The following is a 21,968-nucleotide window of genomic DNA, read 5'->3' as shown; positions in this document are numbered from 1 at the left end:
TGGGAGGGGGGAAGAGGGGGAAGGGGACTGTTAAATTGATGAAACCGAAGCACTTGAGAAGCATTGCTACACTTTGGACAACACTTGTTGTAAGGAATATATATTTAAGGTACGAAGGACAGCGACAGAGAGACATGAAGATGTCCGATGATATTACATTGCAGTACACTCATTTAGGTACATCATCTGGTGGTAACACACGGCATGGCAGATAAAACAAAGTTAAACATGATAACATGGAACATACATGGTTTCACTAACCCTAAAAAAATACTGCAGATTTTTGCTAGCATTGATAGATGGCATGGAGATATCATTATGTTACAAGAGACCCACATGGCACCATATGCCTAAAAAAAAATAGGCTTACGCTGGGCAGAAACAGTATACCATGCTGCGTACTCTTCCTACTCCAGGGGAGTGTCAATCATGATTAAAAAGGGGACGAATTTTCGAGTTGAAAACGAGGTAATTGATAGAGAGGGCAGGTACATATTGCTAAAGGGGATACTAAGGGGACAAAGAGTGACACTACTAAACACGTATGGTCCAAACACTGATGATCCAGACTTTTTTCACGCACTATGGAGACATCTACAGGAGGATCTAGATATGACATTATTTTGGGGGGGGGGACTTTAATCTGGCTTTAAACGATCGTCTGGACAGATCTGGATTGACCATAGAGCATCATACTAAGGCACGGACCAAACTGCTAGAAATACTGTCTGACAAGCAATTATATGATATTTGGAGAGTGAAACACCCAACGGCACAAATATCCACACACATGTCTGCAGCTAATAATAGCTGGTCAAGATTAGACTACTGGCTAGGGACTGAGAAGGCACTGTTATGGACCAAAACAATACAACACCCCCTGAAGACATTATCGGACCATAACCCAGTGGTGTTAACATTGCAAATCCCGCATTATACACCACCCCCTTACAGTGGGAGGTTCAATGCAACTGCACTCATAGACACGACTTATGCTGACACATTAACCCGAGCAATCACAGATTATTTCATAAATAATGAAGACACAACAGAGGACCCAAGTTTACTGGGGGAAGCCTTCAAGGCGACCATAAGAGGGGTCTGTAACAGCACGACAACTGGCATTCTACATGACATACGGTCACAGTTAACACGTTGCGAAAAACAACTACAAGACCTAGAAACTACATACAACGGTACACAGGACTTGACTATACTGACCGATATTAGACAGACACTTACAGAATACCAAACATTTGCGCGAGATGAGATCAAATATATCCATAAGCGCCCCATGGCTCGACGATTTGGCGAGGGTGGTAGGGCGGGCAGAGTGCTAGCTGCAAAAATAAATGAAAACAGACGCCCACAAACGGTATTATAGGTTACAGATCACAATGGCGATAAGTGCACAGACACTCGGTCCATCTTGACTAGTTGTGTCCACTCATATGCAGCACTATACACAGCACAACCCACCAAATCCACAGCTGAGATATTCACATATTTGGAAAATGTGGCTATCGCATGGCTATCAGACACACAACGACAATACCTGTCCCTCCCAGTAACTGTAGAAGAAGTGGTGAACACGATTAAATCTTTACCTAACGGTAAAGCACCGGTGACGGATGGGTTCACCGGAGAATTTTACGAAGCATACGCAGATATATTAGCTCCACACCTGGTACGGATGTACGGAACGGCTTTTGAAACCGGCGTTCTGCCCCCAAGTTTACGTGAAGCAGTGATAATAGCATTACTAAAACCCAATAAAAATCCAGAAAACTGCGACTCATATAGACCATTAACACTAATCAATGTGGACTCCAAAATGTTGGCAAAACTATTGGCTAATAGGCTACAGCCCCTTATGACCAAGCTGGTATTGCCTGACCAAGCAGGCTTCATCCCCTCTCGATCCAACTCACACAACACGAGAACACTATTTGCGTTGTCACATTACCTAACCCCTAATACTAAGGCAGTAGCGGTTATGTTGGATGCTGCAAAAGCTTTCGACTCCATCGAATGGCCCTATCTACTCACAGTTTTACAGAGAATGGGATTCCCACCGATCTATACCCAATGGATACAACTGCTATATACAAAACCAGTCGCCAGAGTGCGAATAAATGGTTATATATCAGAGGCATTTGAGATTGAACGTGGAACAAGACAAGGATGCCACCTTTCCCCCTTATTATTTGCCATTGCATTAGAACATCTTGCTTGTAAGATCAGACAATTACACCATCACTCTGCATTGCAATTTCCGAGCCGCCCACTGCACATTTCACTGTACGCGGACGACATGGTGCTCTATGTAAGAGACACAGAACAAAATTTGACGGCCTTAATACGGGAATATATTAAGTTTGGCGGACACTCAGGCTTACAAATTAATTGGGACAAATCCTCCATAATACCTCTAACTGACTCTACTACCCCACATGACGTAGACTTTCCACTAGAATGGCAGACTGACCCGATCAGATACTTGGGAGTGTGGTATCATAGGGACCCAGAACTGGTTATACGCACTAACTATGGCAGAGTCATATCTGACATAGAAAATAAAGTAGACAGATGGATAAAACTTCCATTCTCGCTAGCTGACCGTATAGCACTCGTAAAGATGGTGGTATTACCTAAACTGCTTTACTTATTTAACAACATTCCTATCCGCCCACCGATGATAGTATTTAAGAGAATCACGACAATGGTTTTGAAGTTAATATGGGCCGGGAAACAGGCGAGAATCGAATTACGTACACTTACATTACCGTATGCTAGAGGCGGCCTAAACTTACCAGATTTGTATTTGTATTACTTATGCGCACAAGCACAATACGCTACCCACTGGTATCATGAAGTCCCATACTTGACTCACACAGCGGTAGAAGAGGGAGATGCGTATCCGGTCCCGTTGGACGCGATTGTCACGCATAAGAGGCCACCATTACACGAGCGTGACATAAACACCATTGACAAGATTGCTAACGCATGGCAAACACTAGGAAGACTAGCGAACAAACTACCTTAATATGCTCCAGCTCTCCCGCTCCACCATCACCCTGAAATATCGGTGACGACAGAAAAGCTAGGTATGGACTTACTAAAACAAGTGGGAATAGTCACTATGGGTGATTTGTACACAGATGGTGTCTTTAACACTACCCAAGACCTGTCCTACATTCGAAACCAATCACTGCTGTTTCAATTCAATCACCATAGATTAAAGAGGGCTGTAAAGGATTTGTACCCAGATTTTCCCAAGGAGCCCGCACAGTTACATTTGCTGCAACATATCATCACATCCCCTAATACCACATATTTGGTATCCCGACTCTATAAGCTCGCACAAGAAGAAATAGGACACACATCTCAAAAGGCTCTGGATAGATGGAATATGTCACTAGCAGATCCCCTAACGGAGGAAGACTGGTTGATGACCTGCACTCTAACACAATTGTTGACACCGAACGGGAACCTCAGACTGCTGCATGTAAAATACATACACCAAACATATTACACGCCAGCCAAACTTCATAAATATGGTTTAAGAACGGAAGCGAAATGTCCTGTGGTTCTGATCAGGCTGATTTTTTGCATTTGGCGTGGAACTGTGTAAAAATAAACGACTATTGGAAACAGGTAACAGGGAAATTAACTGACATGCTCGAGGTTCCGGTGATATGCACTGTAAAGAGTTGCTTGTTAGGTCTAGTGCCAAATGTGAAAGCTTTGAAACGAAAATTCTGCATGATAGCTTTATTACTCGCAAAACGTAGAATATCCTTATGCTGGGACAGTAAACAGACACCATCCATTAAACAATGGATTGCAGACATGGCATATTGTCAAGACACATTGCGCACGTATGAGGAAGAATTACCTGCCCGTTCAAGGCCCCGTGACTACTGGGTTTACCTCACAGACTATTTAAGAACTCAGGCGACGAACGCTGTTGACGAATAAGATTCTACTGTGTGATGTATAAGTCTGCCTGTTCGTAAAACTTCTCTTTTGTTTGTATATGTACAGTATATCGAGATGTGTCCGAAGTAGAATGCTGAAGTGTAATGGTTTAATTTGATTAAGAGTTATGATGATATTATGCAAAAATCAATAAGCAGATTTAAAAAAAAAAAGATTAGCCTATCCCCAACGGTGATGATCCTTGGGAGCGATAGTAAATCGGCTCTTATGAATAAAGAAACAGAGGCCTTTATTTTTCTGGCCGTTGCTGTTTTACGTATCTTACTCTCAGCCGCCTAGAAGGATCCAAATGCCCCAACCATTCAAATGTGGCTGACCAGGCTTCTTGGTATTCATAATATCAAATCCACTCTATATCTCCATAAGGGTAAGAAAAAGCGTGATTTTGGCAATAAGATATGGGACCCCCTAAAAAAATTGGAGGGAGGGGCAGCTCTAATTAACTGGGGTTGGAGCACCCTATTTTTATTTGTATATTTATATGTATGTGTAAATATCTATTTATATGTATATTTAATGTATGGATTTATTTATATTGCTTCTCTGCTTATTGAATTATAATGTATTTCTGCCAGGATTCCTGCTGTAAAAAAAATGTCCATGCCGTATCTGTTTTGTATCAATGAATTCTCAATAAAAAAAAAGGAAATAAAGGTGAGACCTTACTAGGAGAGGTAACTTCAGGTCTGAAGGTTGTCTTGGTGATCTTGGTAACTTTAATCTTCACTGAAATGTCATTGATGACATAAAAGTTAACTGGGGCGTCGATATTAAGAGTTCCCTCGTCGACTAAACCGTCGTCATCGATGATGCTGTCGTCGACTGTGACACTGTCGAAGGTGCTGAGGCTGGTGCACCCATGGTCAGTGTTATTGTCGACGGTGATGCTGGTGTTGCTGCAGACGGTGTCTTTGTTGATGGCGATTTCTTTGCCGTTGGATCAGTGGAAGTCAATTGCGACGTTGACAGCGGTTTAGAGGAGGAAATCATCTTAGTGGATGAAATGGAAGCATTGATAGCTGCAGTCATCGAAGATGATGGTTTTGTCGCCCAGACTTCGATGACAGTCGCGTTGTTGATACAAGTGTCGATGGTGTTATCGTCTGAGCTGATTTTTTGTCTTCGACCTAAACTGTTCTGAGGAAGGAGAACGTTTTTCCTCCACTTTTTTCTCAGATGCAGAAGTAGGTTGGGAGGAGCTTTAGTTTCTCATTTCGTAGGGGTTCTTTAAGGTGTGTTTTTAAGACCTTTCTAATCCCCTCAGAAGACCCATAGTCAGAGGACCTTGATCTTTTGTGAGCCTGTCAGACACATCGCTGTCCTCCTCAAAAGAACTGGCTTTCTGGGATGTATACTTCTGTAGCCACAGAAGTAGCCTTACCTCTGATGCCCCTAATGTTTTAGAATAAAAGTGTAACAAATTTTGCACTCCTTTACCCGATGTTGATGGTAGAGGCAATAGACACTGTTTTGTGTGGATCATACACATGTCTTTTCTTCCCATAGGACTTGTAGGATCTTAAGATGCCTTTCTTGGAAGACTCAGACATTGTAGATGTAGGAAATTTGAGTTATTAAAGAAAAATGAGCAGAACTCAAGGAGACTCCCTTCACATGATGGGGTAGAAAATCGGAGGGACTCCGCATCTGTATGGAGTGTTCTAGAGGGTGCTATCACCCGAATGGTGGTTGTTCAAGTTTAGTCCTTTTTTAAAAAGGACACAGATAGGCTAATAAAATGACTTAGGATTGCCATTATAACCTATTATACTATTACATACTGCTTTACTATTGTACCGTGGGCCTTCCACTTTGACGACAGGGAATAATTCAAGCATGTGAATCTTTGAAAATCCAATACTGGAGAATGTGAGATGTTCGGCTGTACCCATGAGTACTATGTATTGTCATATAGCTATCAGTTAGGGAAAAAAAGTTAGCATTTAATGCTGGCTGAGGGGTACTGAGCAAGAAAACAATGCTTTGATTTCCCTAATGACGGCCAGATCAGGTATGTGCCTTGCCGTAAGTTCCCAATAGACAAGCAATAATTGAAATGAATGGTGCTGCGTCCCATTAAACTCAGACCTAAAAAGAAAACTTGCTAATGTTGTTAGGCAGCTTCACCATTGTAGGTGCAACAAAGAACAAAGGAAATATAATGTTTCTGCATCCCATAGACCCTTCCCAAGCAGGTTAATGCTAAAAGATATAATAATGTGCAGTAAAACCAATCTTATGCTAAGAAGAACGTTAAAGCAATAGCATCCAATGGCTTAGGAACTGAAGAAGTTTGATTCTAGCTCTATTGTCTAACAATTAACATTGTGTTTACCTATTAGCATTGCCCATTTAGAAGTACATCAAAGTACAACAAGAGCTTGGTCCCCCCCCCCCCCACTCCCGTGGCCTCGGTAAAGAGCCTCGGAGTCATTATTGACTCCGAACTATCCCTTAAACCCCAAATAGGGACGGTGGTCTCTACCTGCATGTATCAGCTGCGCAGGATTAGAAAGGTGGCATACCTCTTAACCCCCGAAGCCCTGATTCTAGTCATCATGGCTCTTGTCCTCTCCCGCTTGGATTTCTCGAACTCTCTCTACCATGGTCTGCCTAAGGTCCTTCTTTCTAGACTACAGATCGTTCAGAACCAAGCGGCGAGACTGGCCTTTGGATTCCGAAATGGCAATCCGCCAAACCTCTTCTTGCTAAACTTCATTGGCTCTCAGTCACTTCGAGGGCAGCCTTTAAGATCGGCTGCCTTACTTTTAAATCCCTCACCGGCCCTTGCCCTGCCTTCCTGAAATCCCTCATTTGTCCCTACCGCCCCTCACGTAATCTTAGATCTTCTCACCTCCGTCTCCTGGTTGTCCCCTCCTTTAATCTCTGCAGAAGCGGCGGCCGGAGATTTGCTCTCCTGGCCCCCAAATTCTGGAACTCTCTCCCTCCCTCACTCAAATCCTCTAACTCACTCACTCAATTTCGTAAATCCTTAAAAACCTGGCTTTTCCCACAATCTGGTTAATTCATTTTGCCTCCCTCAGTATCAGATTAGCGCCAGGAAACTCACGGTGACAGTGCGCTCTATAAGCACCCCTTAACATAACATAACATAACAACAATGAGTATAGCACTTTCACAATTGTAGTACTGATTGAGGTTATGAGGCTACTAAATTACGCTAAACAGATTGCTTAATCCTAAATGTCAAAGCAAAAAGTTACTAAGCATCACAGAATGAGAATAAGTTACTAGCATTTGTAAAAATGCATATCCCTTGCATACCTTCATTATATGGAGAATATACTTTGAAATTTAAAAAAGCTATTTTCTGAAGAACTTACTTGCAGATGCATCCCAAAATTTGACCGAACCATCCGCATGCCTGTTAAGGAGCAAAAGAAAAATATATCATCTTGGCACAACTTTTGGAAAAATAAACAAAATTGGGAAGGGAAGGTTAGAATCCGTGGACCATCTTTACAAATAAAAATGAAAACTCTGGGAACAGAATCGAATTTTATAATATACAATGAAAAACATGATCAACAGTGTTGGAGTACTCTGGGTTGAATATGTACTGTACGGTAACATGGATTGATCAAATAAACATAATTTGCTTTCCAGTCAAATGACTCTGGCCTTTATCTGCTAACAGACTTTCACCATTTCTAAACAATAGCTGGAGCTGGAGAGAAGGCGCGCCAAAGGCAAGCCCGTCTGGGCCCGTCCGGGCCCAGCCGGCCCTAGGCCCAGTCACTCTGTCCCAACCGGCCTGTAACGACCGAACCTACACTCGCGCGGATTTATTATTCTTAAAACCTAACAAACAGCCCGCCTGCGCGCGCATCCTGAATAGAGAAACCTATTTTTCTGGCTGTGACATCTGCGACCCCGCCAACCAATACTCGGCACCCAAGGGTTTACACCTAGGCCTACTTAACTGCAGGTCGCTCGTTAAACACTCACACGAGGTGAACCTTTTAATCACAAATAACGCCCTAGACATTCTGTTTCTAACAGAAACCTGGCTTACCCCCAGCAGCGGCCCAGATATCGTCCTGGCTCTCCCCCCCGGGTACGTTATGTGCTCACAGAACAGACCAGAAGGGAGGGGAGGTGGACTAGCGGTAATTCTTAAGGACACCCTCACCTGTAGAACATCTGATGGCAACATCAAGGGCTACGAAAGCTGCCACTACACAATACAAATATCCCCAGCTACCTCGCTGTCAGGGACACTGATATACCGCCCACCAGGCAATCTAGGAGATTTTGCAAACAAAATTATTGATCAGACGTCCATCAAATGTACCTCCACCACTAATTACCTACTATTAGGAGACCTGAACGTACACTTCCTGGACTCAGATGACAAGCAGGCCAGTGAACTACTCCAGGATTTCACCTCAATGGGCCTTGATCTCAAAAACCCACGGGCCACCCATGAAAGAGGACAACTGCTTGACCCTATCCTCTCTAATATCTCCAACCTAAGAACGATCGACCATATCCCCCTTCCCTGGACGGACCACTTTTTGGTCTCCCTAGTATGGGATATCATCACTCCGCCCCCTCCATCTTCCAAAATTAGAACGTATAACAGACGCTGGCAGAAACTGGACCCAGATGTGTGGGCAGCCAAACTCAGGGAAAACGCCCCGCCTCTCCCCCACGACACCTTAGCAGGGGACAAAGAACTCAGTACCTGGATTACCCAATCGCTCGACGCCATTCTGCCTAAAACCCACTCTCTGAAGCACATCAAGAGAGTCAATCCCTCACCCTGGTACACCCCGGAACTTAACCTTCTTCGCAAGATCTGCAAAAAAAACGAACGTATCTGGAGGAAGGAAAAAACCATGGAACAAAAAGAGTCATTTCGTATTTCTGTTAAAACCTACAAAAAAGAGCTCCGTAACACCAAAACTAGCTTCTACGAGAACAGAATTAAAAACGCTGCCTGCTCGGCCCATGAAACCTACTCAGTTCTTAAAGAACTTCTCCACGCCCCTGACCCCCCTCTCAAACTCCTCGACCCCAAAGAAGCTGAAATTAAATGTAACAACTTAGCCACCTTCTTTGACGAGAAGATTCAAAAGATTCTTCTCACCATACCTCCCCCCGATCCGGCCGATACAGAGCAGGATCTTACCTCCACCTTCACCCATCCCCCCCCGCCGCCAGGTCACCCCCAACCTTCCCTGGATGCTTTCGGACCCGTAACTACGGAAGAAGTAGGAGCAACGTTTGCCTCAATTAAAAGTGGCTCCCCCCTCGACCCCGCACCCCTCCGCTTCTTAAAAAAAGTGTCGAGTACCATTATCCCTCCCCTCACGGCCCTGATCAACTCCTCTTTCGCGGAAGGCTTAGTCCCCCCCAGCTGGAAAGCGGCAGCTGTCAAAGGTCTACTAAAAAAACCCTCTTTAGACCCACAGGACCTTACCAATTACAGGCCCATATCCCTTCTCCCGGGTAACAGCAAGATCGCAGAGAAGCTGGTAAACAAACAACTATCGCTTTACCTAGAAAGCAACAACCTTTTAGCGGTCTCACAGACAGGGTTCCGTCCAGGCCAGGGCACGGACATCGCCCTCCTGGCAGCAGTAGAGAAGGCCAGAAGCATTCTGGACACAGGAGGTTCAGTGGCAGTGATCCTCCTGGATCTCAGTGCGGCCTTCGATACTGTAGACCACCCAACCCTAATCCATCGTCTGGGAGAGATAGGACTAAAGGGTATGGCCCTGAAATGGCTAGAGTCCTTTTTATCTGGACGCACCTTTCAGGTACGGGAAAATGACAGCTGCTCATCCACCTTCCCCCTCCGGTGTGGAGTGCCACAGGGCTCATCCTTGAGCCCCACGCTGTTTAACGTGTACATGGCCCCACTGGAGAAGAGGGTCAGCTCGTTCGGCGTGTCAATTATCAACTACGCCGACGACACTCAGCTGGTCGTAACCCTCTCACATCCCCACCTTGCCCCATCAGATCTCCACAGCTGCCTCTCCGAAGTCCACCGATGGATGAACCTCTCTTTACTCAAATTGAATGGGTCCAAGACTGAGATCCTTCTGATGGGCCACAAGGGGCTCTCTTTACCATCTCACCTCTGGCCTAGCTGCCTTGGTGACCCTCCTACACCCAAGGAAGAGGTCAAGAGCCTGGGCGTATGGATTGAGAGAGACATGAGCTTCAAAACCCAGGCTAAAAGAACGGCAGGGACATGTTTTGGACTACTCAGAGCCTGCAGGAAGATCTTCCCCTTACTCCCTGAGACCGCAAGGAGGCTCCTCATTCAGGGTCTAATCATGGCAAGATTAGATTACTGCAACGCCATCTACCTAGGAGCCCCTGAAGCCACCCTGAACTCACTGCAAAAAGTCCAAAACGCCGCTGCCCGCCTACTCACGGGCACCCCAGGAAGATCCTCCGCCAGGCCGGCTCTTAGATCTCTCCACTGGCTGCCAGTCAGGGAAAGGGTCGCTTTCAAGGCCCTGTGCATGGCCCATAAAACCCTCAACAATAACGGCCCCCCCCTTCTCAAAGAAATTCTAGTTCCATACAAAGCGGAGAGAGACCTCCGGTCCGGTACAGAAAATCTTATTGTAGTCCCGAGAGTCAGAAAAGCCAAGACTGGTGGCCGTCGCTTCTCGGTTCACACGGCAAAACAGTGGAACCATCTGCCACAAAAACTCAGGTCAGAACCGAACTACCTCCATTTCAGAAAAACCCTAAAAACTCTCCTTTTCCCGCAAACATAATTTCATCAGATGGCTGAACCCCCTCGGAGAACAGGTCAGCGCTGGGATGCTCCTTGAGTTACTACGCGCTTTACAAAACCATTAAATAAATAAATAAATAAGTTAAGTACAGTTATCAAATAGGCTTTGATAGGTGACTCTCAACAGTTCTAAACACTTTATGGAGTTAAGTATAGTTATCAAATAGGCTTTGTTTTACTGTGAATGATCCTAATACTGAATATCCGTCTATGGATACACTAACATCTGAAAGTCGTGTATTCCGGAAAGTTTGGGCGCTGGAAGAATTCCGAATTTCAAGTATGATGTGTGCTACAATGTTTCTCTGGCGGCATGCACCTGTATTACCGAGAGGATTGACGTAGGGATCGACTGAAACTTGTTTTGTCAGTCAATTTTGGATGCCTAACTGCTGAATAAATGGAACTTTTTCTCCTTTCGAAAAGCGTTTGATTTGGACTGATTACATATTATGTTAGTTGCAGAAACAACTGGACTCCTACTCAGTTTGCACATACAGCTGCTACATTGATAACATCCTCATTGTTCACAGCTGATTAATCATACTATTGGAATTCCATTTGTCTCGAGGTTCCCACCCTCACAGATGTATCTGCACCAAGCTTGGATTCACTCCCACTATAGAAGATGGTACTCCTACTCATGGGTTCCATTTCTTTGGCTAAAGTACTATGCATATAATCAGTTGCACAAAGAGTATAATATGCTATTCCTTATCAATGTTAAGTGTAGAAAAGCACAAAGCCAGGGGCATAGATTCACCAAAATGCCAGGGGTAGAGTAATGGACATCTCATACCTTTTGACCATAACAACATCTCAGGAAGTGACCTCATATGACCCTTCACCCAGATGTTTTTCCAGAAAGGCATGTCACATGACCCTTACATCACACTCACACTCTTTTACAGCCCCTGCAGTCATTCTTATTAAATCTCACTCATTTGCTCTTTTTATCTCACTCATACTCATACTTACTGACATTTAAGTGCAGGTTTACCAAAGCTTTACACAGTGATTGCATCGCTTTTGTGACTCAAACCTGGTGCAAAATGTTAAGGTGAGAATTAATATCCAACGCAAATTCTGATTTGCACTGGATGATATCCCAAAGTAACGAATAATTGGCCTATGCTTGCATAATTTTGTGTTAAGTGAGTGTACCATGGATAGTGCATGGGCTTACACAGAAATCCCTTTCAACAAAGAAGAAACAACCTTGGTATTAAAGTCTCACCTACATTAGCTAAGATAGCTGAACTCCGAGAATATGCCCCAAAACCTTTGATGAAATACTTAAAGCTTCAGAAATGCCTATAGTACATAAAGACTGTAGTCACAGTGTCATCACCTCAGCAAGTAAAAATCTTACATTTGAGCTCACTTTCTGAGGGCGAAGGAAGACATTTTGAGCAATACATGAAAGTACCCAGAGTCAATATTCTCGGCTGAAAAGAACATAAGATAATCAACTTCATTCAAACAGAGGGAAATGGATGACTAACATCACTGCAGATCTCAGAAAATAAGAGTTTTCAACTCTGTGGAGGGAAATGTTTCTAACATGTAGACCTTGCAAGTAAAAATGGTTTATCTAACGGAAACACTAAAAAACATAAATGTTTAAATAAAAGCTTCTGTCTTTATTTACGTCATTCACGACTGCCTAGCTTCTGCAGCTCTGTGGGGAAGAGCCTAACACACCTCTTGAAGGCCTGGCATTCACCATTCAGGACGCAAGTAGTGCAATCTTCCATCCAGCACGCATGCATTGGAGCAATCGGGTTACGTCAGAATGTTCATGGGATGTCAGGTCACGCTACATGAAGGCCATCGTCTGGTTGCTTTGTTTGAAGCTTAGAGGAAACTTCACATTGCAACAAGGGAACAGCTCGGGATCCTCCTGTGGGCAAGCTTAATTCCAGTGATTTATTTATTCTTTCTTCCTGAAATTACTGTTTGGTGTTTCAGTTGACAGCTCACCATGTGTTCTGCTGCCCAAACCTTTAACAATTACTCTGCCCAAACCCTTCCTTTCAGTGCCAGAGGAACCTCCATGCGGTGGCTTGAATGGAAGGATTTTTTTTTTTTTAAACAACATATGTACTATTACAGATGATGCTGTCGAGGAATTCTCTTCTTTAAGGGGAAAAAAATCCCTGTATAGTTTAGGCCCAGAGGGCTGAGGAGTATATGAAGAAATAGAAAAGAAAATTAGACTGGCACAGGATACAGAAGGTTATAAACATGCCTTGGAGGATCTTGATAGCTATTTTGAGCCTATGATGTAGGGTGCAATCAATATATTTAATTTCTTCCCATGTAGACCGGGTTTTTTGATGATTATATAGCAGACCTGAAAAAGAATTAGCAATTACCAGAAGGTTTGGGACACTACACTAGGAGTTGTTAAGGGACCAGATAATCCTGCACACAAATTACAACCTTCAGAAAAGATTATGGGCAGTTGGTGAAGCTTCCTTAAAGGAGCCAGTAGCGTTTGCAAAGGAGCAGAAATGCCGAAAAGGTGTGCCAAGGCTGATTTTAATAAGGGTGAAATCCACTAAGTTCAACTGGGAATCTTACCAGGGGATAAGTGCCGGTTCGAGGGGCTTCTGGGCTTGCTCGGTGCTTGGGCTCGTTCTTGCAGCCTTCCTGCCCTGGTCCGACGCGGCGATTAGCGCCGTTGCACGGAGGGAGAGGAAAGGAGAGCCAAGTCACTTCCGGTGGACCGGGTAGCGGTCTAGTTGTTGCATGAGAGCGGGGATAAAGGTCACATGTATAAACGGCCGCTCAGCGGGCGCAGGTGCGCCTAAGGCAAGCCCGTCTGCGCCCGTCCACGGCCGTACGGGGACCGGGGCCAGAAATCCTGCTCCAACTGCGGTACAAATTTAATATAGCTCTACAGACCTACAGGTACTGTGCCCTCCTATGGCTAGTGGCTGTATGCATAATTTGGCAGCCACTCTTGATGAGGCCTGCAGCCATTGCCCATTCAGGTGGAATACTGAACGGGTAAGGCAACCTAGCAGCACTGTCCTATGCTGCGGACTATTGAACTGTAAATCCCTATGTAAACATAGTAATGAAATCCATGATCTGCTTGCCGAGAACAAGTTTGATATCTTGTTTCTTACAGAGACCTGGCTGGATAATGATTCTGAGCCAGATATCCTAGAAGCACTCCCCGCTGGCTACACTATAGCCAGAATAGATATGGCCACAGGAAGAGGAGGGGGGATAGCGGCCATTTTTAACCCCCCCCCCCCTTGAATGCCTCCTTGAACCCTCTGTGATTTGCGACAGTGAGGCTGGTTCCTTTACACTTAAAATTAATGCTAATCTCGCAGTGAAAGGGCTTTTGATTTATAGACCTCCCGGCCCCCCTACACGCTTCCTCCCGAGTCTGGTTGAGGGGATCGCCCACTTGGCACTAAGACATGACAAGCTTTTAGTGCTGGGGGACCTTAACCTGCACTTGGAGGATCCTTTGGATAAGGAAGCCTCTAGTCTACGTCAGGACCTGTTATCGCTACAGATGAGCCTAAAATCATGTGCCCCCACACATCAACATGGACACCTTTTAGACCCTGTGTTTGCCAGTTCGGAGGATGTAAGAGTTATTTCCCCTCTCCTGGTTCCCTGGTCGGATCATTGCTTGATCCCCTTCAAGGTGAAGATTCCAGAGACTGGTGGTGGGGAAAAGGAGCCATGCAATCACCCGCGCAGGAAATGGAAAAACTTTGCGCGTGATGATTTTAACAGAGCACTGACGACAGGCGGGCCCCAGGAAGCATGGATATTGAATCTGCCTGCCTTAACCTGGAACGGCGCATAGACACTGCTCTGAATAAGGTGGCTCCTCTACTCCCCAATAAATCTGTGGGTAGGGCTCAGAAATCTGCTCCATGGTTTACACCGGCTTTGCATCTTGCTAGGGCCGAATGTAAACGCCTGGAGAGACGGTGGAGATAGGTGTTTCTGGGTCAGGACAAAACGAAGTACATTGAGGAACAAAAACAATACTACGGTCTAATTAGGAGGGCCAAAGCTACCTACTATCCGACAAAAATTGGATCGGCTGAAAATTCCACCAAAGAGCTCTTTAAAATATATAAGGAGATCTCCTCCCTCGCAGCTACCGTCGCTCCTGCGGCTGGCTCAGAGGAGTCATGCAACCGGATTGCGAACTTTTTTGCTGAAAAAGTGGAGAAAATGTACTACTCCTTTCCAGGGTCGGGAATGAGGGGTGTGGATTTTGAGGAAATGATGGGGGAAGTTGAGGTGGGTCAGAGATTGTATAATTTCACCATTCCTTCCCCCGAGCTCCTCAGAAAAAATTGTAGTAGCATCAAGTCGGGCTCACCCAGGGACCCTGCCCCACCCAAGGTGCTGGGCGAAAGTGTGAATATTCTGGAGCCCTATATCAGGCATGTTCTAGAGGTCTCATTTAGATCGCATACGGTGCCTGGTGGCTGGAAAAGGGCCATTGTTCTCCCTCTTCAGAAGAAGCCAAACATCAGCCCAGATATATTGGAAAATCTGCGTCTTATCTCGCTTCTGCCATGTATGGCTAAAATAGCTGAGAAAGTGGTCAATCAACAGCTGATGACCTATGCTGAGGGATCTAGCCTCTTGCATCCATCTCAATCGGGGCTCCGAGCAATCCATTCGATGGAGTCTGCATTACTTCTGGCCACAGAATCCATCAGACAGGGGGCAGACGCTGGACACACTATGGCCCTGGTCATGCTAGACCTCAGCGCTGCCTTTGACACTGTGGCACACTACACCTTGCTGCAGTGTCTGAAAATAGGCGAAGTTCCTGGCCGGCTCTGAAATGGCTGAAATCATTTCTGGTAGAGCGAAGCTTTCAGGTCAGACAAGGGACGCACTATTCCAAGGACATCAGCCTGGAGCAGGGTGTGCCCCAGGGGTCTGCCCTGAGCCCTGCCCTGAGCCCTACCGTGTTAAATCTTTATGTCACCCCATAGGCTTCGGAGTAGAGGTGGTCTCATATGCCGACGACACTCAGCTGGTGATCTCCCTATCTCGGGCGCCCGAGATTGCTGCCTCTAGCTTCAGGGCATGCATGCAGGAGCTTGCCTCCTGGATGGCTAAGAACTGCCTGAAGCTGAATGGCAGCAAAACGGAGGTGCTCGTGGTAGGGGGAAATGCATCAGGCTGGACGTCGGCATGGTGGCCTCCGAGTCTTGGCCCACTCCGGTTCCATGTACCCTGGCTAAAAATCTGGGGGTCTGGTTGGACCCCACTCTCTCCTATGAAACACACACTAGACGGGTAGTGGGGAAATGTTTCGGAGTCCTGAAAAATGTGCGGAAAACAATGGATGTCCTTCCTTTAGAAGCAAGGAAGACGTTGGTGCACACCCTCATTACATCTCGCCTTGATTATTGCAATATCCTCTATCTGGGCGCTACCATGAAATGCCTGGGGAGACTGCAGGTAATGCAGAATGCGCTGCGAGACTGGTACTGGCGCAACCTAGGAGGGCTGCTTCCAAAAGAGCCCTTGACGCTTTGCACTAGCTTCCTATTAGGAAGCGAGTGATGCTTAAAGCACAGTGCACATGCCATCGCATCACCCAGGACGCAGGACCTTCCTATCTGAAGAACTTGGTCACCAGCTATGTGCCTGGGAGGTCCCTGAGATCAACTGGGACTGGCCTATTGATGGTGCCTAAAGTGAAGAAGGCGAGAATGGGAGGGAGATCCTTTCGGGTTTTGGCCGCTCAGAACTGGAATAAACTCCCAATAACTCTCCGGCTGGAGACCTCCGAAGTTAGATTTAGGAAAGCGCTCAAAACTCACTTGTTTTCGGTTGGCTATTGCTGAGACCTGTAGCTGGGTCGATGCCACTCTATCTCACCCTAGCGCGGGGACACACCGAGATGGCGTAACCATGCGCTTTACAAATTTCTTTATTATTATTTATTTGAATTGTGTGCAATATACCATCCAAACCGAGATCCAAGGCAGCGAAAAAACAGAAAGTCACAGATTGAATGCGATGCATATGGAGTCTCGGAATGGCAATAACATACTTAAATGTCGTAGATATGGTAGCGAGGAACATCTTACCAGGGCAAGGACTGTTCAGTCTTAAGCAGGAGTGTTCATTTGGTGGCGCTATGGGGTACTTTGCTAAAGTGTGCAGGAAAAAAGAGAATCTGTAAAGTGTGTTGTGGAACAGTTTGATACTGACTTGTCAGGAGCGGATGAAAAACCGACATCTGAGTGAGTATTGATCTTTGAAGACGTGGTTTTGAATACTGTTATCAACAAAACAAGGCAGTTCCTGATGTGACCATTGGAGGCGTGGAAATAAAACCTGTGGTGGACTCTGGTTCACTGTATACCATTGTGAACAAATCAGTTGGGATGGCTAATTTAGAGATGGTGTGGGGGAAAGGTTACTCCCTCCAGATGTGAGATTGGTGTGTTACACAGGGAAAGAAAATCTAATGTTAGGATTTAGAGACTTGTTTAACCCCTTCCATGCTCATGACGAGCTCAGCTCGTCATGAGGCACACTGGAGCTGTGCTAATGACGAGCTGACCTTGTCATGAACAATGGGATTATCAATCAATCAGCACAGGAGGGAAAAAGTCATAGCAGCCAAGGTGTTAAGTGTGGATGAGCCAGGTGTAAAATGTATGTGGCATCTGTGTTAGGTTAGAAGGATCAAAAGACGCTCCGTCTCTCACCAACAGGGATGAAGTTAGATCATTCATAGGACTTGCAGAATTCTACTCTAAATTTGTGAGGGATTTAGAGAGTAAAGCATATGGGTTGAGGCAGTTATTGAAACAAGAGGAAGTGTTCCGCTGGAAAAATAGACTGCAAAATGAATATGAATCTATTAAGATTGTCATTTGCCATGCTATTCCCTTGCAAGGTTTTAATCCTTCAGAAAGCTCAGTTATAGAGACTGATGCCAGTGGGATGGGGCTAGGTGCAGCACTTTCACAAATTGAGGAGAATAATGAGAAATGTATCTTGTCTTTTGCTTCCCAATCTCTTGCCCCAGAGGAAGGGAAATTCTCGGTTATTGAAAGGGAAATGCTTGTGCATGGGCGATGGAAAAGTTTAAGCACTATATGTGGGGTTCACAATTTACTCTGCTCACGAATTATAAGACACTTACCAAGGTTTCGACTTGTTTGGGAACCTTGACGGATTCTCCATGCATCGCCCGAATGTCACTGAGGTTAATTGATTTTAATTATGTTGGTGAAGATGTCCCGGGAATGCAAAATTGAGTTGCTGATTCGCTCAACAAATAACCTGTAACTGTTGACAAGAATGTGAGCAATGAATGGAATGCATGCTGCGTGACGATCTTGGATGATGAGGGTTTGGATGCAGTACAATATTGGAAGAAGAGTGGAATGATGAAAAGAACAATGACAGTGAACGCACCGAGTAAAGCAGTTTGTCAGTGTTGGGTGGTCGAAAAGGAGTGAACTTAGCGAGGAGTGTAAAACGTTTTGGGAGGTAAGAAATGAGCCTTCTGTGGATGATCGAGGTTTTGTGTTGAGTGGTGAAAAAATGATTCCACCGGGAAAACGGAGGAACAGAACTCTTAATTTGGTACATGAAAGCCATTTGGGTTTGGGAAAGAGCTAAGCCTTAATACTGGTGGCCTGGGCTTGACCTAGCTGTGGAACGGTTCGTCCATGAGCATGCAGAGTGTTCAAGTGCTAAGAAAAGACTTAAAGTGTTAAGAGCATCACTTTGTCCAATGGAGTGTCCTGCAAGTCCTTGAAAGTTTCCGGCTATTGATATTTTTGGGTCCGATTTTGGATATAATGATGCACCGACGTTTGTAATTATGCTTGTTGATTTATTCTACAAGAAGCCAGAAGTAGAGGTGTAGCCTAAAGTTAATTTGTGGGCTGTTTCCTTTATAGAGAGACTTTTTTGGAAAGGAATACATAAGGTTTTGTTGAGTGATAATGGTTCTCAGTATATTTCTAACTCCATTAAGACGTTTTTGTAAATGAATGGAATAAAGGCAAGGCATACGTTGTAGCATCATCTCACTGGGAATTCCACTGTTGAGTAATTCAAGAGAGTGATTGTGGGAAGTGTGCAGATTGCCATCAGGAGTGGTAGAAATTGGGAGAAGGAACTCCTGTGGTTACTGGTTATAGTCCCTTTAAAGTGATAAGGGGAAGATAACCTATTTCCAAAGACAACATGGCTTGGCTGTCAGGTGAGAGGAAAAGGAGTGGCCACCTGAGGTGGTGAGAAAACAGCCCGATGATCTGATTTCAATTTCCAAAAATGATATTAAAGACATTTTTGGGAAGTCTGAGAATGGAGATTTACCAATCATGTAAGCACGGGGGGTTTCGATGAAAATGGCCCTGGACTTAAACCGTTTACACCGTTTGAGTTATGTATGGATTTTGCATCACACCTGGTAGCAAAAAGCACTCTTCTTAGAGTTTAGATATGTCACCTTGAACATGTAAATAATTTTCAAAACGTGGTCAAAGAAGGGAGAAGCCTCTGTACTCTGTTCTGTATGTAGAATAGAAGAAGAGGCAGAGAGATATGAAGGTTACATATGGTACAGAGAAAGATGTGGATGCCCCTGTTGTGTCGAAGAATTGGCAATGCAAGATATTTGGAGGCCCTTAGAAATCTTAGTGATACAAATGTCACAAAATTAACATTAACTTTCTGGGCATTACAATATATATCAAGAATGAACTTATAGAAACAACTCCTAACTTAAGGAGACGCAACAAATAGCATTCCAGTTGGCTCCAGTTTTCACCCAAGACCACTACTGAAAAAATCCCATATGGGGAGTTTCTCAGGATGAAAAGAGACCGTTTCAATGAACAAGATCTAGAAATGAAAAATAAGGAAGTTAGAATGAGATTCCTATCAAGAGGATTTCTTGACCAAGATGTAATGAAAAGCCTAGAAATGATCAAGGAATAAAACTAGGCTACAAATGTTAATTCCTGATCAAAACAAGATAATAGAACCAAAAGAAGAATCAATACATTGGCCCACTGAAAGGCACAAAACCTAATATTACATTTAGAAGAGCTTCCTCCCTAAAGGATAGCTAATAAGAAGCCACTTTACTTTATTGAAAAATAACAAAACTGGCCGGACACCTCACAAAAAAGGTCTTGCAGTGCATGCACTATTGGGAAAAAAAACATGAAGGAGCTCAAAACTAAAGATGGTAAAACACTGAGGATTAACAAAAGAATTGCACGTAAATCTCACTATGTGATCTACATTCTGAAATGCCCCTGTAGATTAAGGTATGGGGGAGCACCACTTGCCCCTTGAGAAAGTGAATACACTGTTTGTTTTCCTTTTTAAATTACTTATGAGTGTGTCACACAATGAATTCATTTTTTTTAAATGTGAAGAACAATAGTTACTTACCTGTAATCTGTGGTTCTCCAGTATTGGTGTCTTTCATTGATTCACATGGCTGAATCATTCCCCGTCGTCGGAGTGGGAGTCTCACGGTACATAAAATAGCAATAATATGCCATAATATCATAGTAAAAAACAGTAATTCCCAACCACAAAGTGAAGTAGCCCAAGCTACAGGAGAAAAAGCTTCCACACTCATGACTATCTTAGTAATTTTGTATAGACCAAACTGCAGCCAATCAGGCGACAGCACCCACCAGAAGGTTCTCCCCAGAGGCTCAGGCTCTCAGATTTTCTCGTAAGGAGTGATGGTAAACCAATGTAGCCTAAGAGCCTCTGAGGAGAGGTGGGCGGGTTGCATGTGAATCTATGAAATACACCAATACTGGAGAACCACAGATTACAGGTAAGTAACTATTGTTCTTCTCCAGTATTAGGGGTGTCTTTCATAGATTCACATGCCTGAATCAGAGTAGATAGCAGTACACATCTGTGTCTGGAAGACGCTCTTTGTAGCATACGCTGGTAATATGAGATGCACATAACCATGAAATATATACGTATATATATATATATTCCTCTCAATTGTCCCCGTCACAGAGGGAACGCTTCTGTTGGTGCACGCGTACAAGACCGGGAGCGTGTCTTTCTTTAATTCCAATATCAAAAAAGTTCACGCGGCACACTTCTTGGCAGATAAATCACGATTTATTCACACAGGTTTCTAGCAAAACTCCTACGCGTTTCGAACAAACGTTCTTGATCACGGCAGTGTTCTACCATTAGTCCTTCTTTCATTTCCTCATTTTATACTTTCATTCTTTGCTTGTTAGCAGTGAGGCATTGTGGGCATTGTAGTTTCTGTGTGGTTTAGTAACCTTTTTAACTTTCTTTTCAGTTGTTTTAATGGGAATTTAATGTGGGGAAATTTCTAAAGATATATCCCCAAATGATACGTTTTTATCCTTGAGTAGGATATTCATTACGTATTGTTTGTCGAAAAAACTATTCTATCTATTTATATTGTTTGCGCTTTCATATATGCGCTACGATTTCAGGGATGTCTGATCCTTAGATTCTGTTATTACTAGGGCTGAGTGCCCTTTGCCCCACATGTATTCCCATTCTGATACATTAATATCACAAGCCCATTCACCAACATCAGTGGTCCATATTGTGAACAAAACATACTGTATATCCTGTCAAGGAATCTGCAAATTATTTTACAAAATGAACATGCATTTCTTCATCTGCATTCAAGCCTTTCCGGTGTTTTGTTTTAAATTTGATTATCAATTTAGACTCCAATCGTCTTAACTTAAGTAGTCTATCACCCCCGCGTTCTTGGTTTGGAATTGTTGCCAGTCCCAAATATTTTATGTCCTGCCATGTTTTTCCTTCATGTTGTTTAATGTGTTTTGCCATGGCGTAGGCATTGTCATCATTTTGTATCGCCCGAATATGTTCTAATATTCTTTTTTTCAAAGGGCATTTTGTACTGCCTATATATACTTTTCCGCAGTAACATCTCAGCATGTATACTACAAATGATGATTCGCAGGTTATTTTTGTCTTTATTGTGAAGTCTTTTCCGGAAGGATCTTTTAATGTAGTGTTGTTTTGTCCTATTTTACAGGCTTTGCAGGTCATACACTTTGTAAATCCATTACTTCTCCTTTTAAGCCAATCTACAGGTTTACTGAATGTAAAATGACTTCGTACCAAATGGTCAGTGAGATTTGGCGCTCTT

The 21,968-nt window shown here is 44.1% G+C and overlaps 1 protein-coding gene across 17 annotated transcripts in view; it reads right to left on the bottom strand.

Moving 5' to 3' along the window:
- The window catches only part of STXBP5 (syntaxin binding protein 5), a 1,512,194-nt gene that overhangs the window by 611,176 nt on the left and 879,050 nt on the right, over positions 1 to 21,968 (bottom strand). For all 17 annotated transcript variants that reach the window (XM_078649248.1, XM_078649254.1, XM_078649249.1 and 14 more), the window contains one exon: positions 7,347 to 7,387. In XM_078649248.1, coding sequence (XP_078505374.1) covers positions 7,347 to 7,387 — 41 coding nt within the window. The remainder of the gene's footprint in view (positions 1 to 7,346; positions 7,388 to 21,968) is intronic.

The sequence above is a fragment of the Lissotriton helveticus genome, chromosome 6 (genome assembly GCF_964261635.1).
Source record: "Lissotriton helveticus chromosome 6, aLisHel1.1, whole genome shotgun sequence".
Classification (NCBI taxonomy): domain Eukaryota; kingdom Metazoa; phylum Chordata; class Amphibia; order Caudata; family Salamandridae; genus Lissotriton; species Lissotriton helveticus.
The sequence above is the reverse complement of the archived record's forward strand: the minus strand, read 5'-3'. Positions and strand labels throughout refer to the sequence as shown.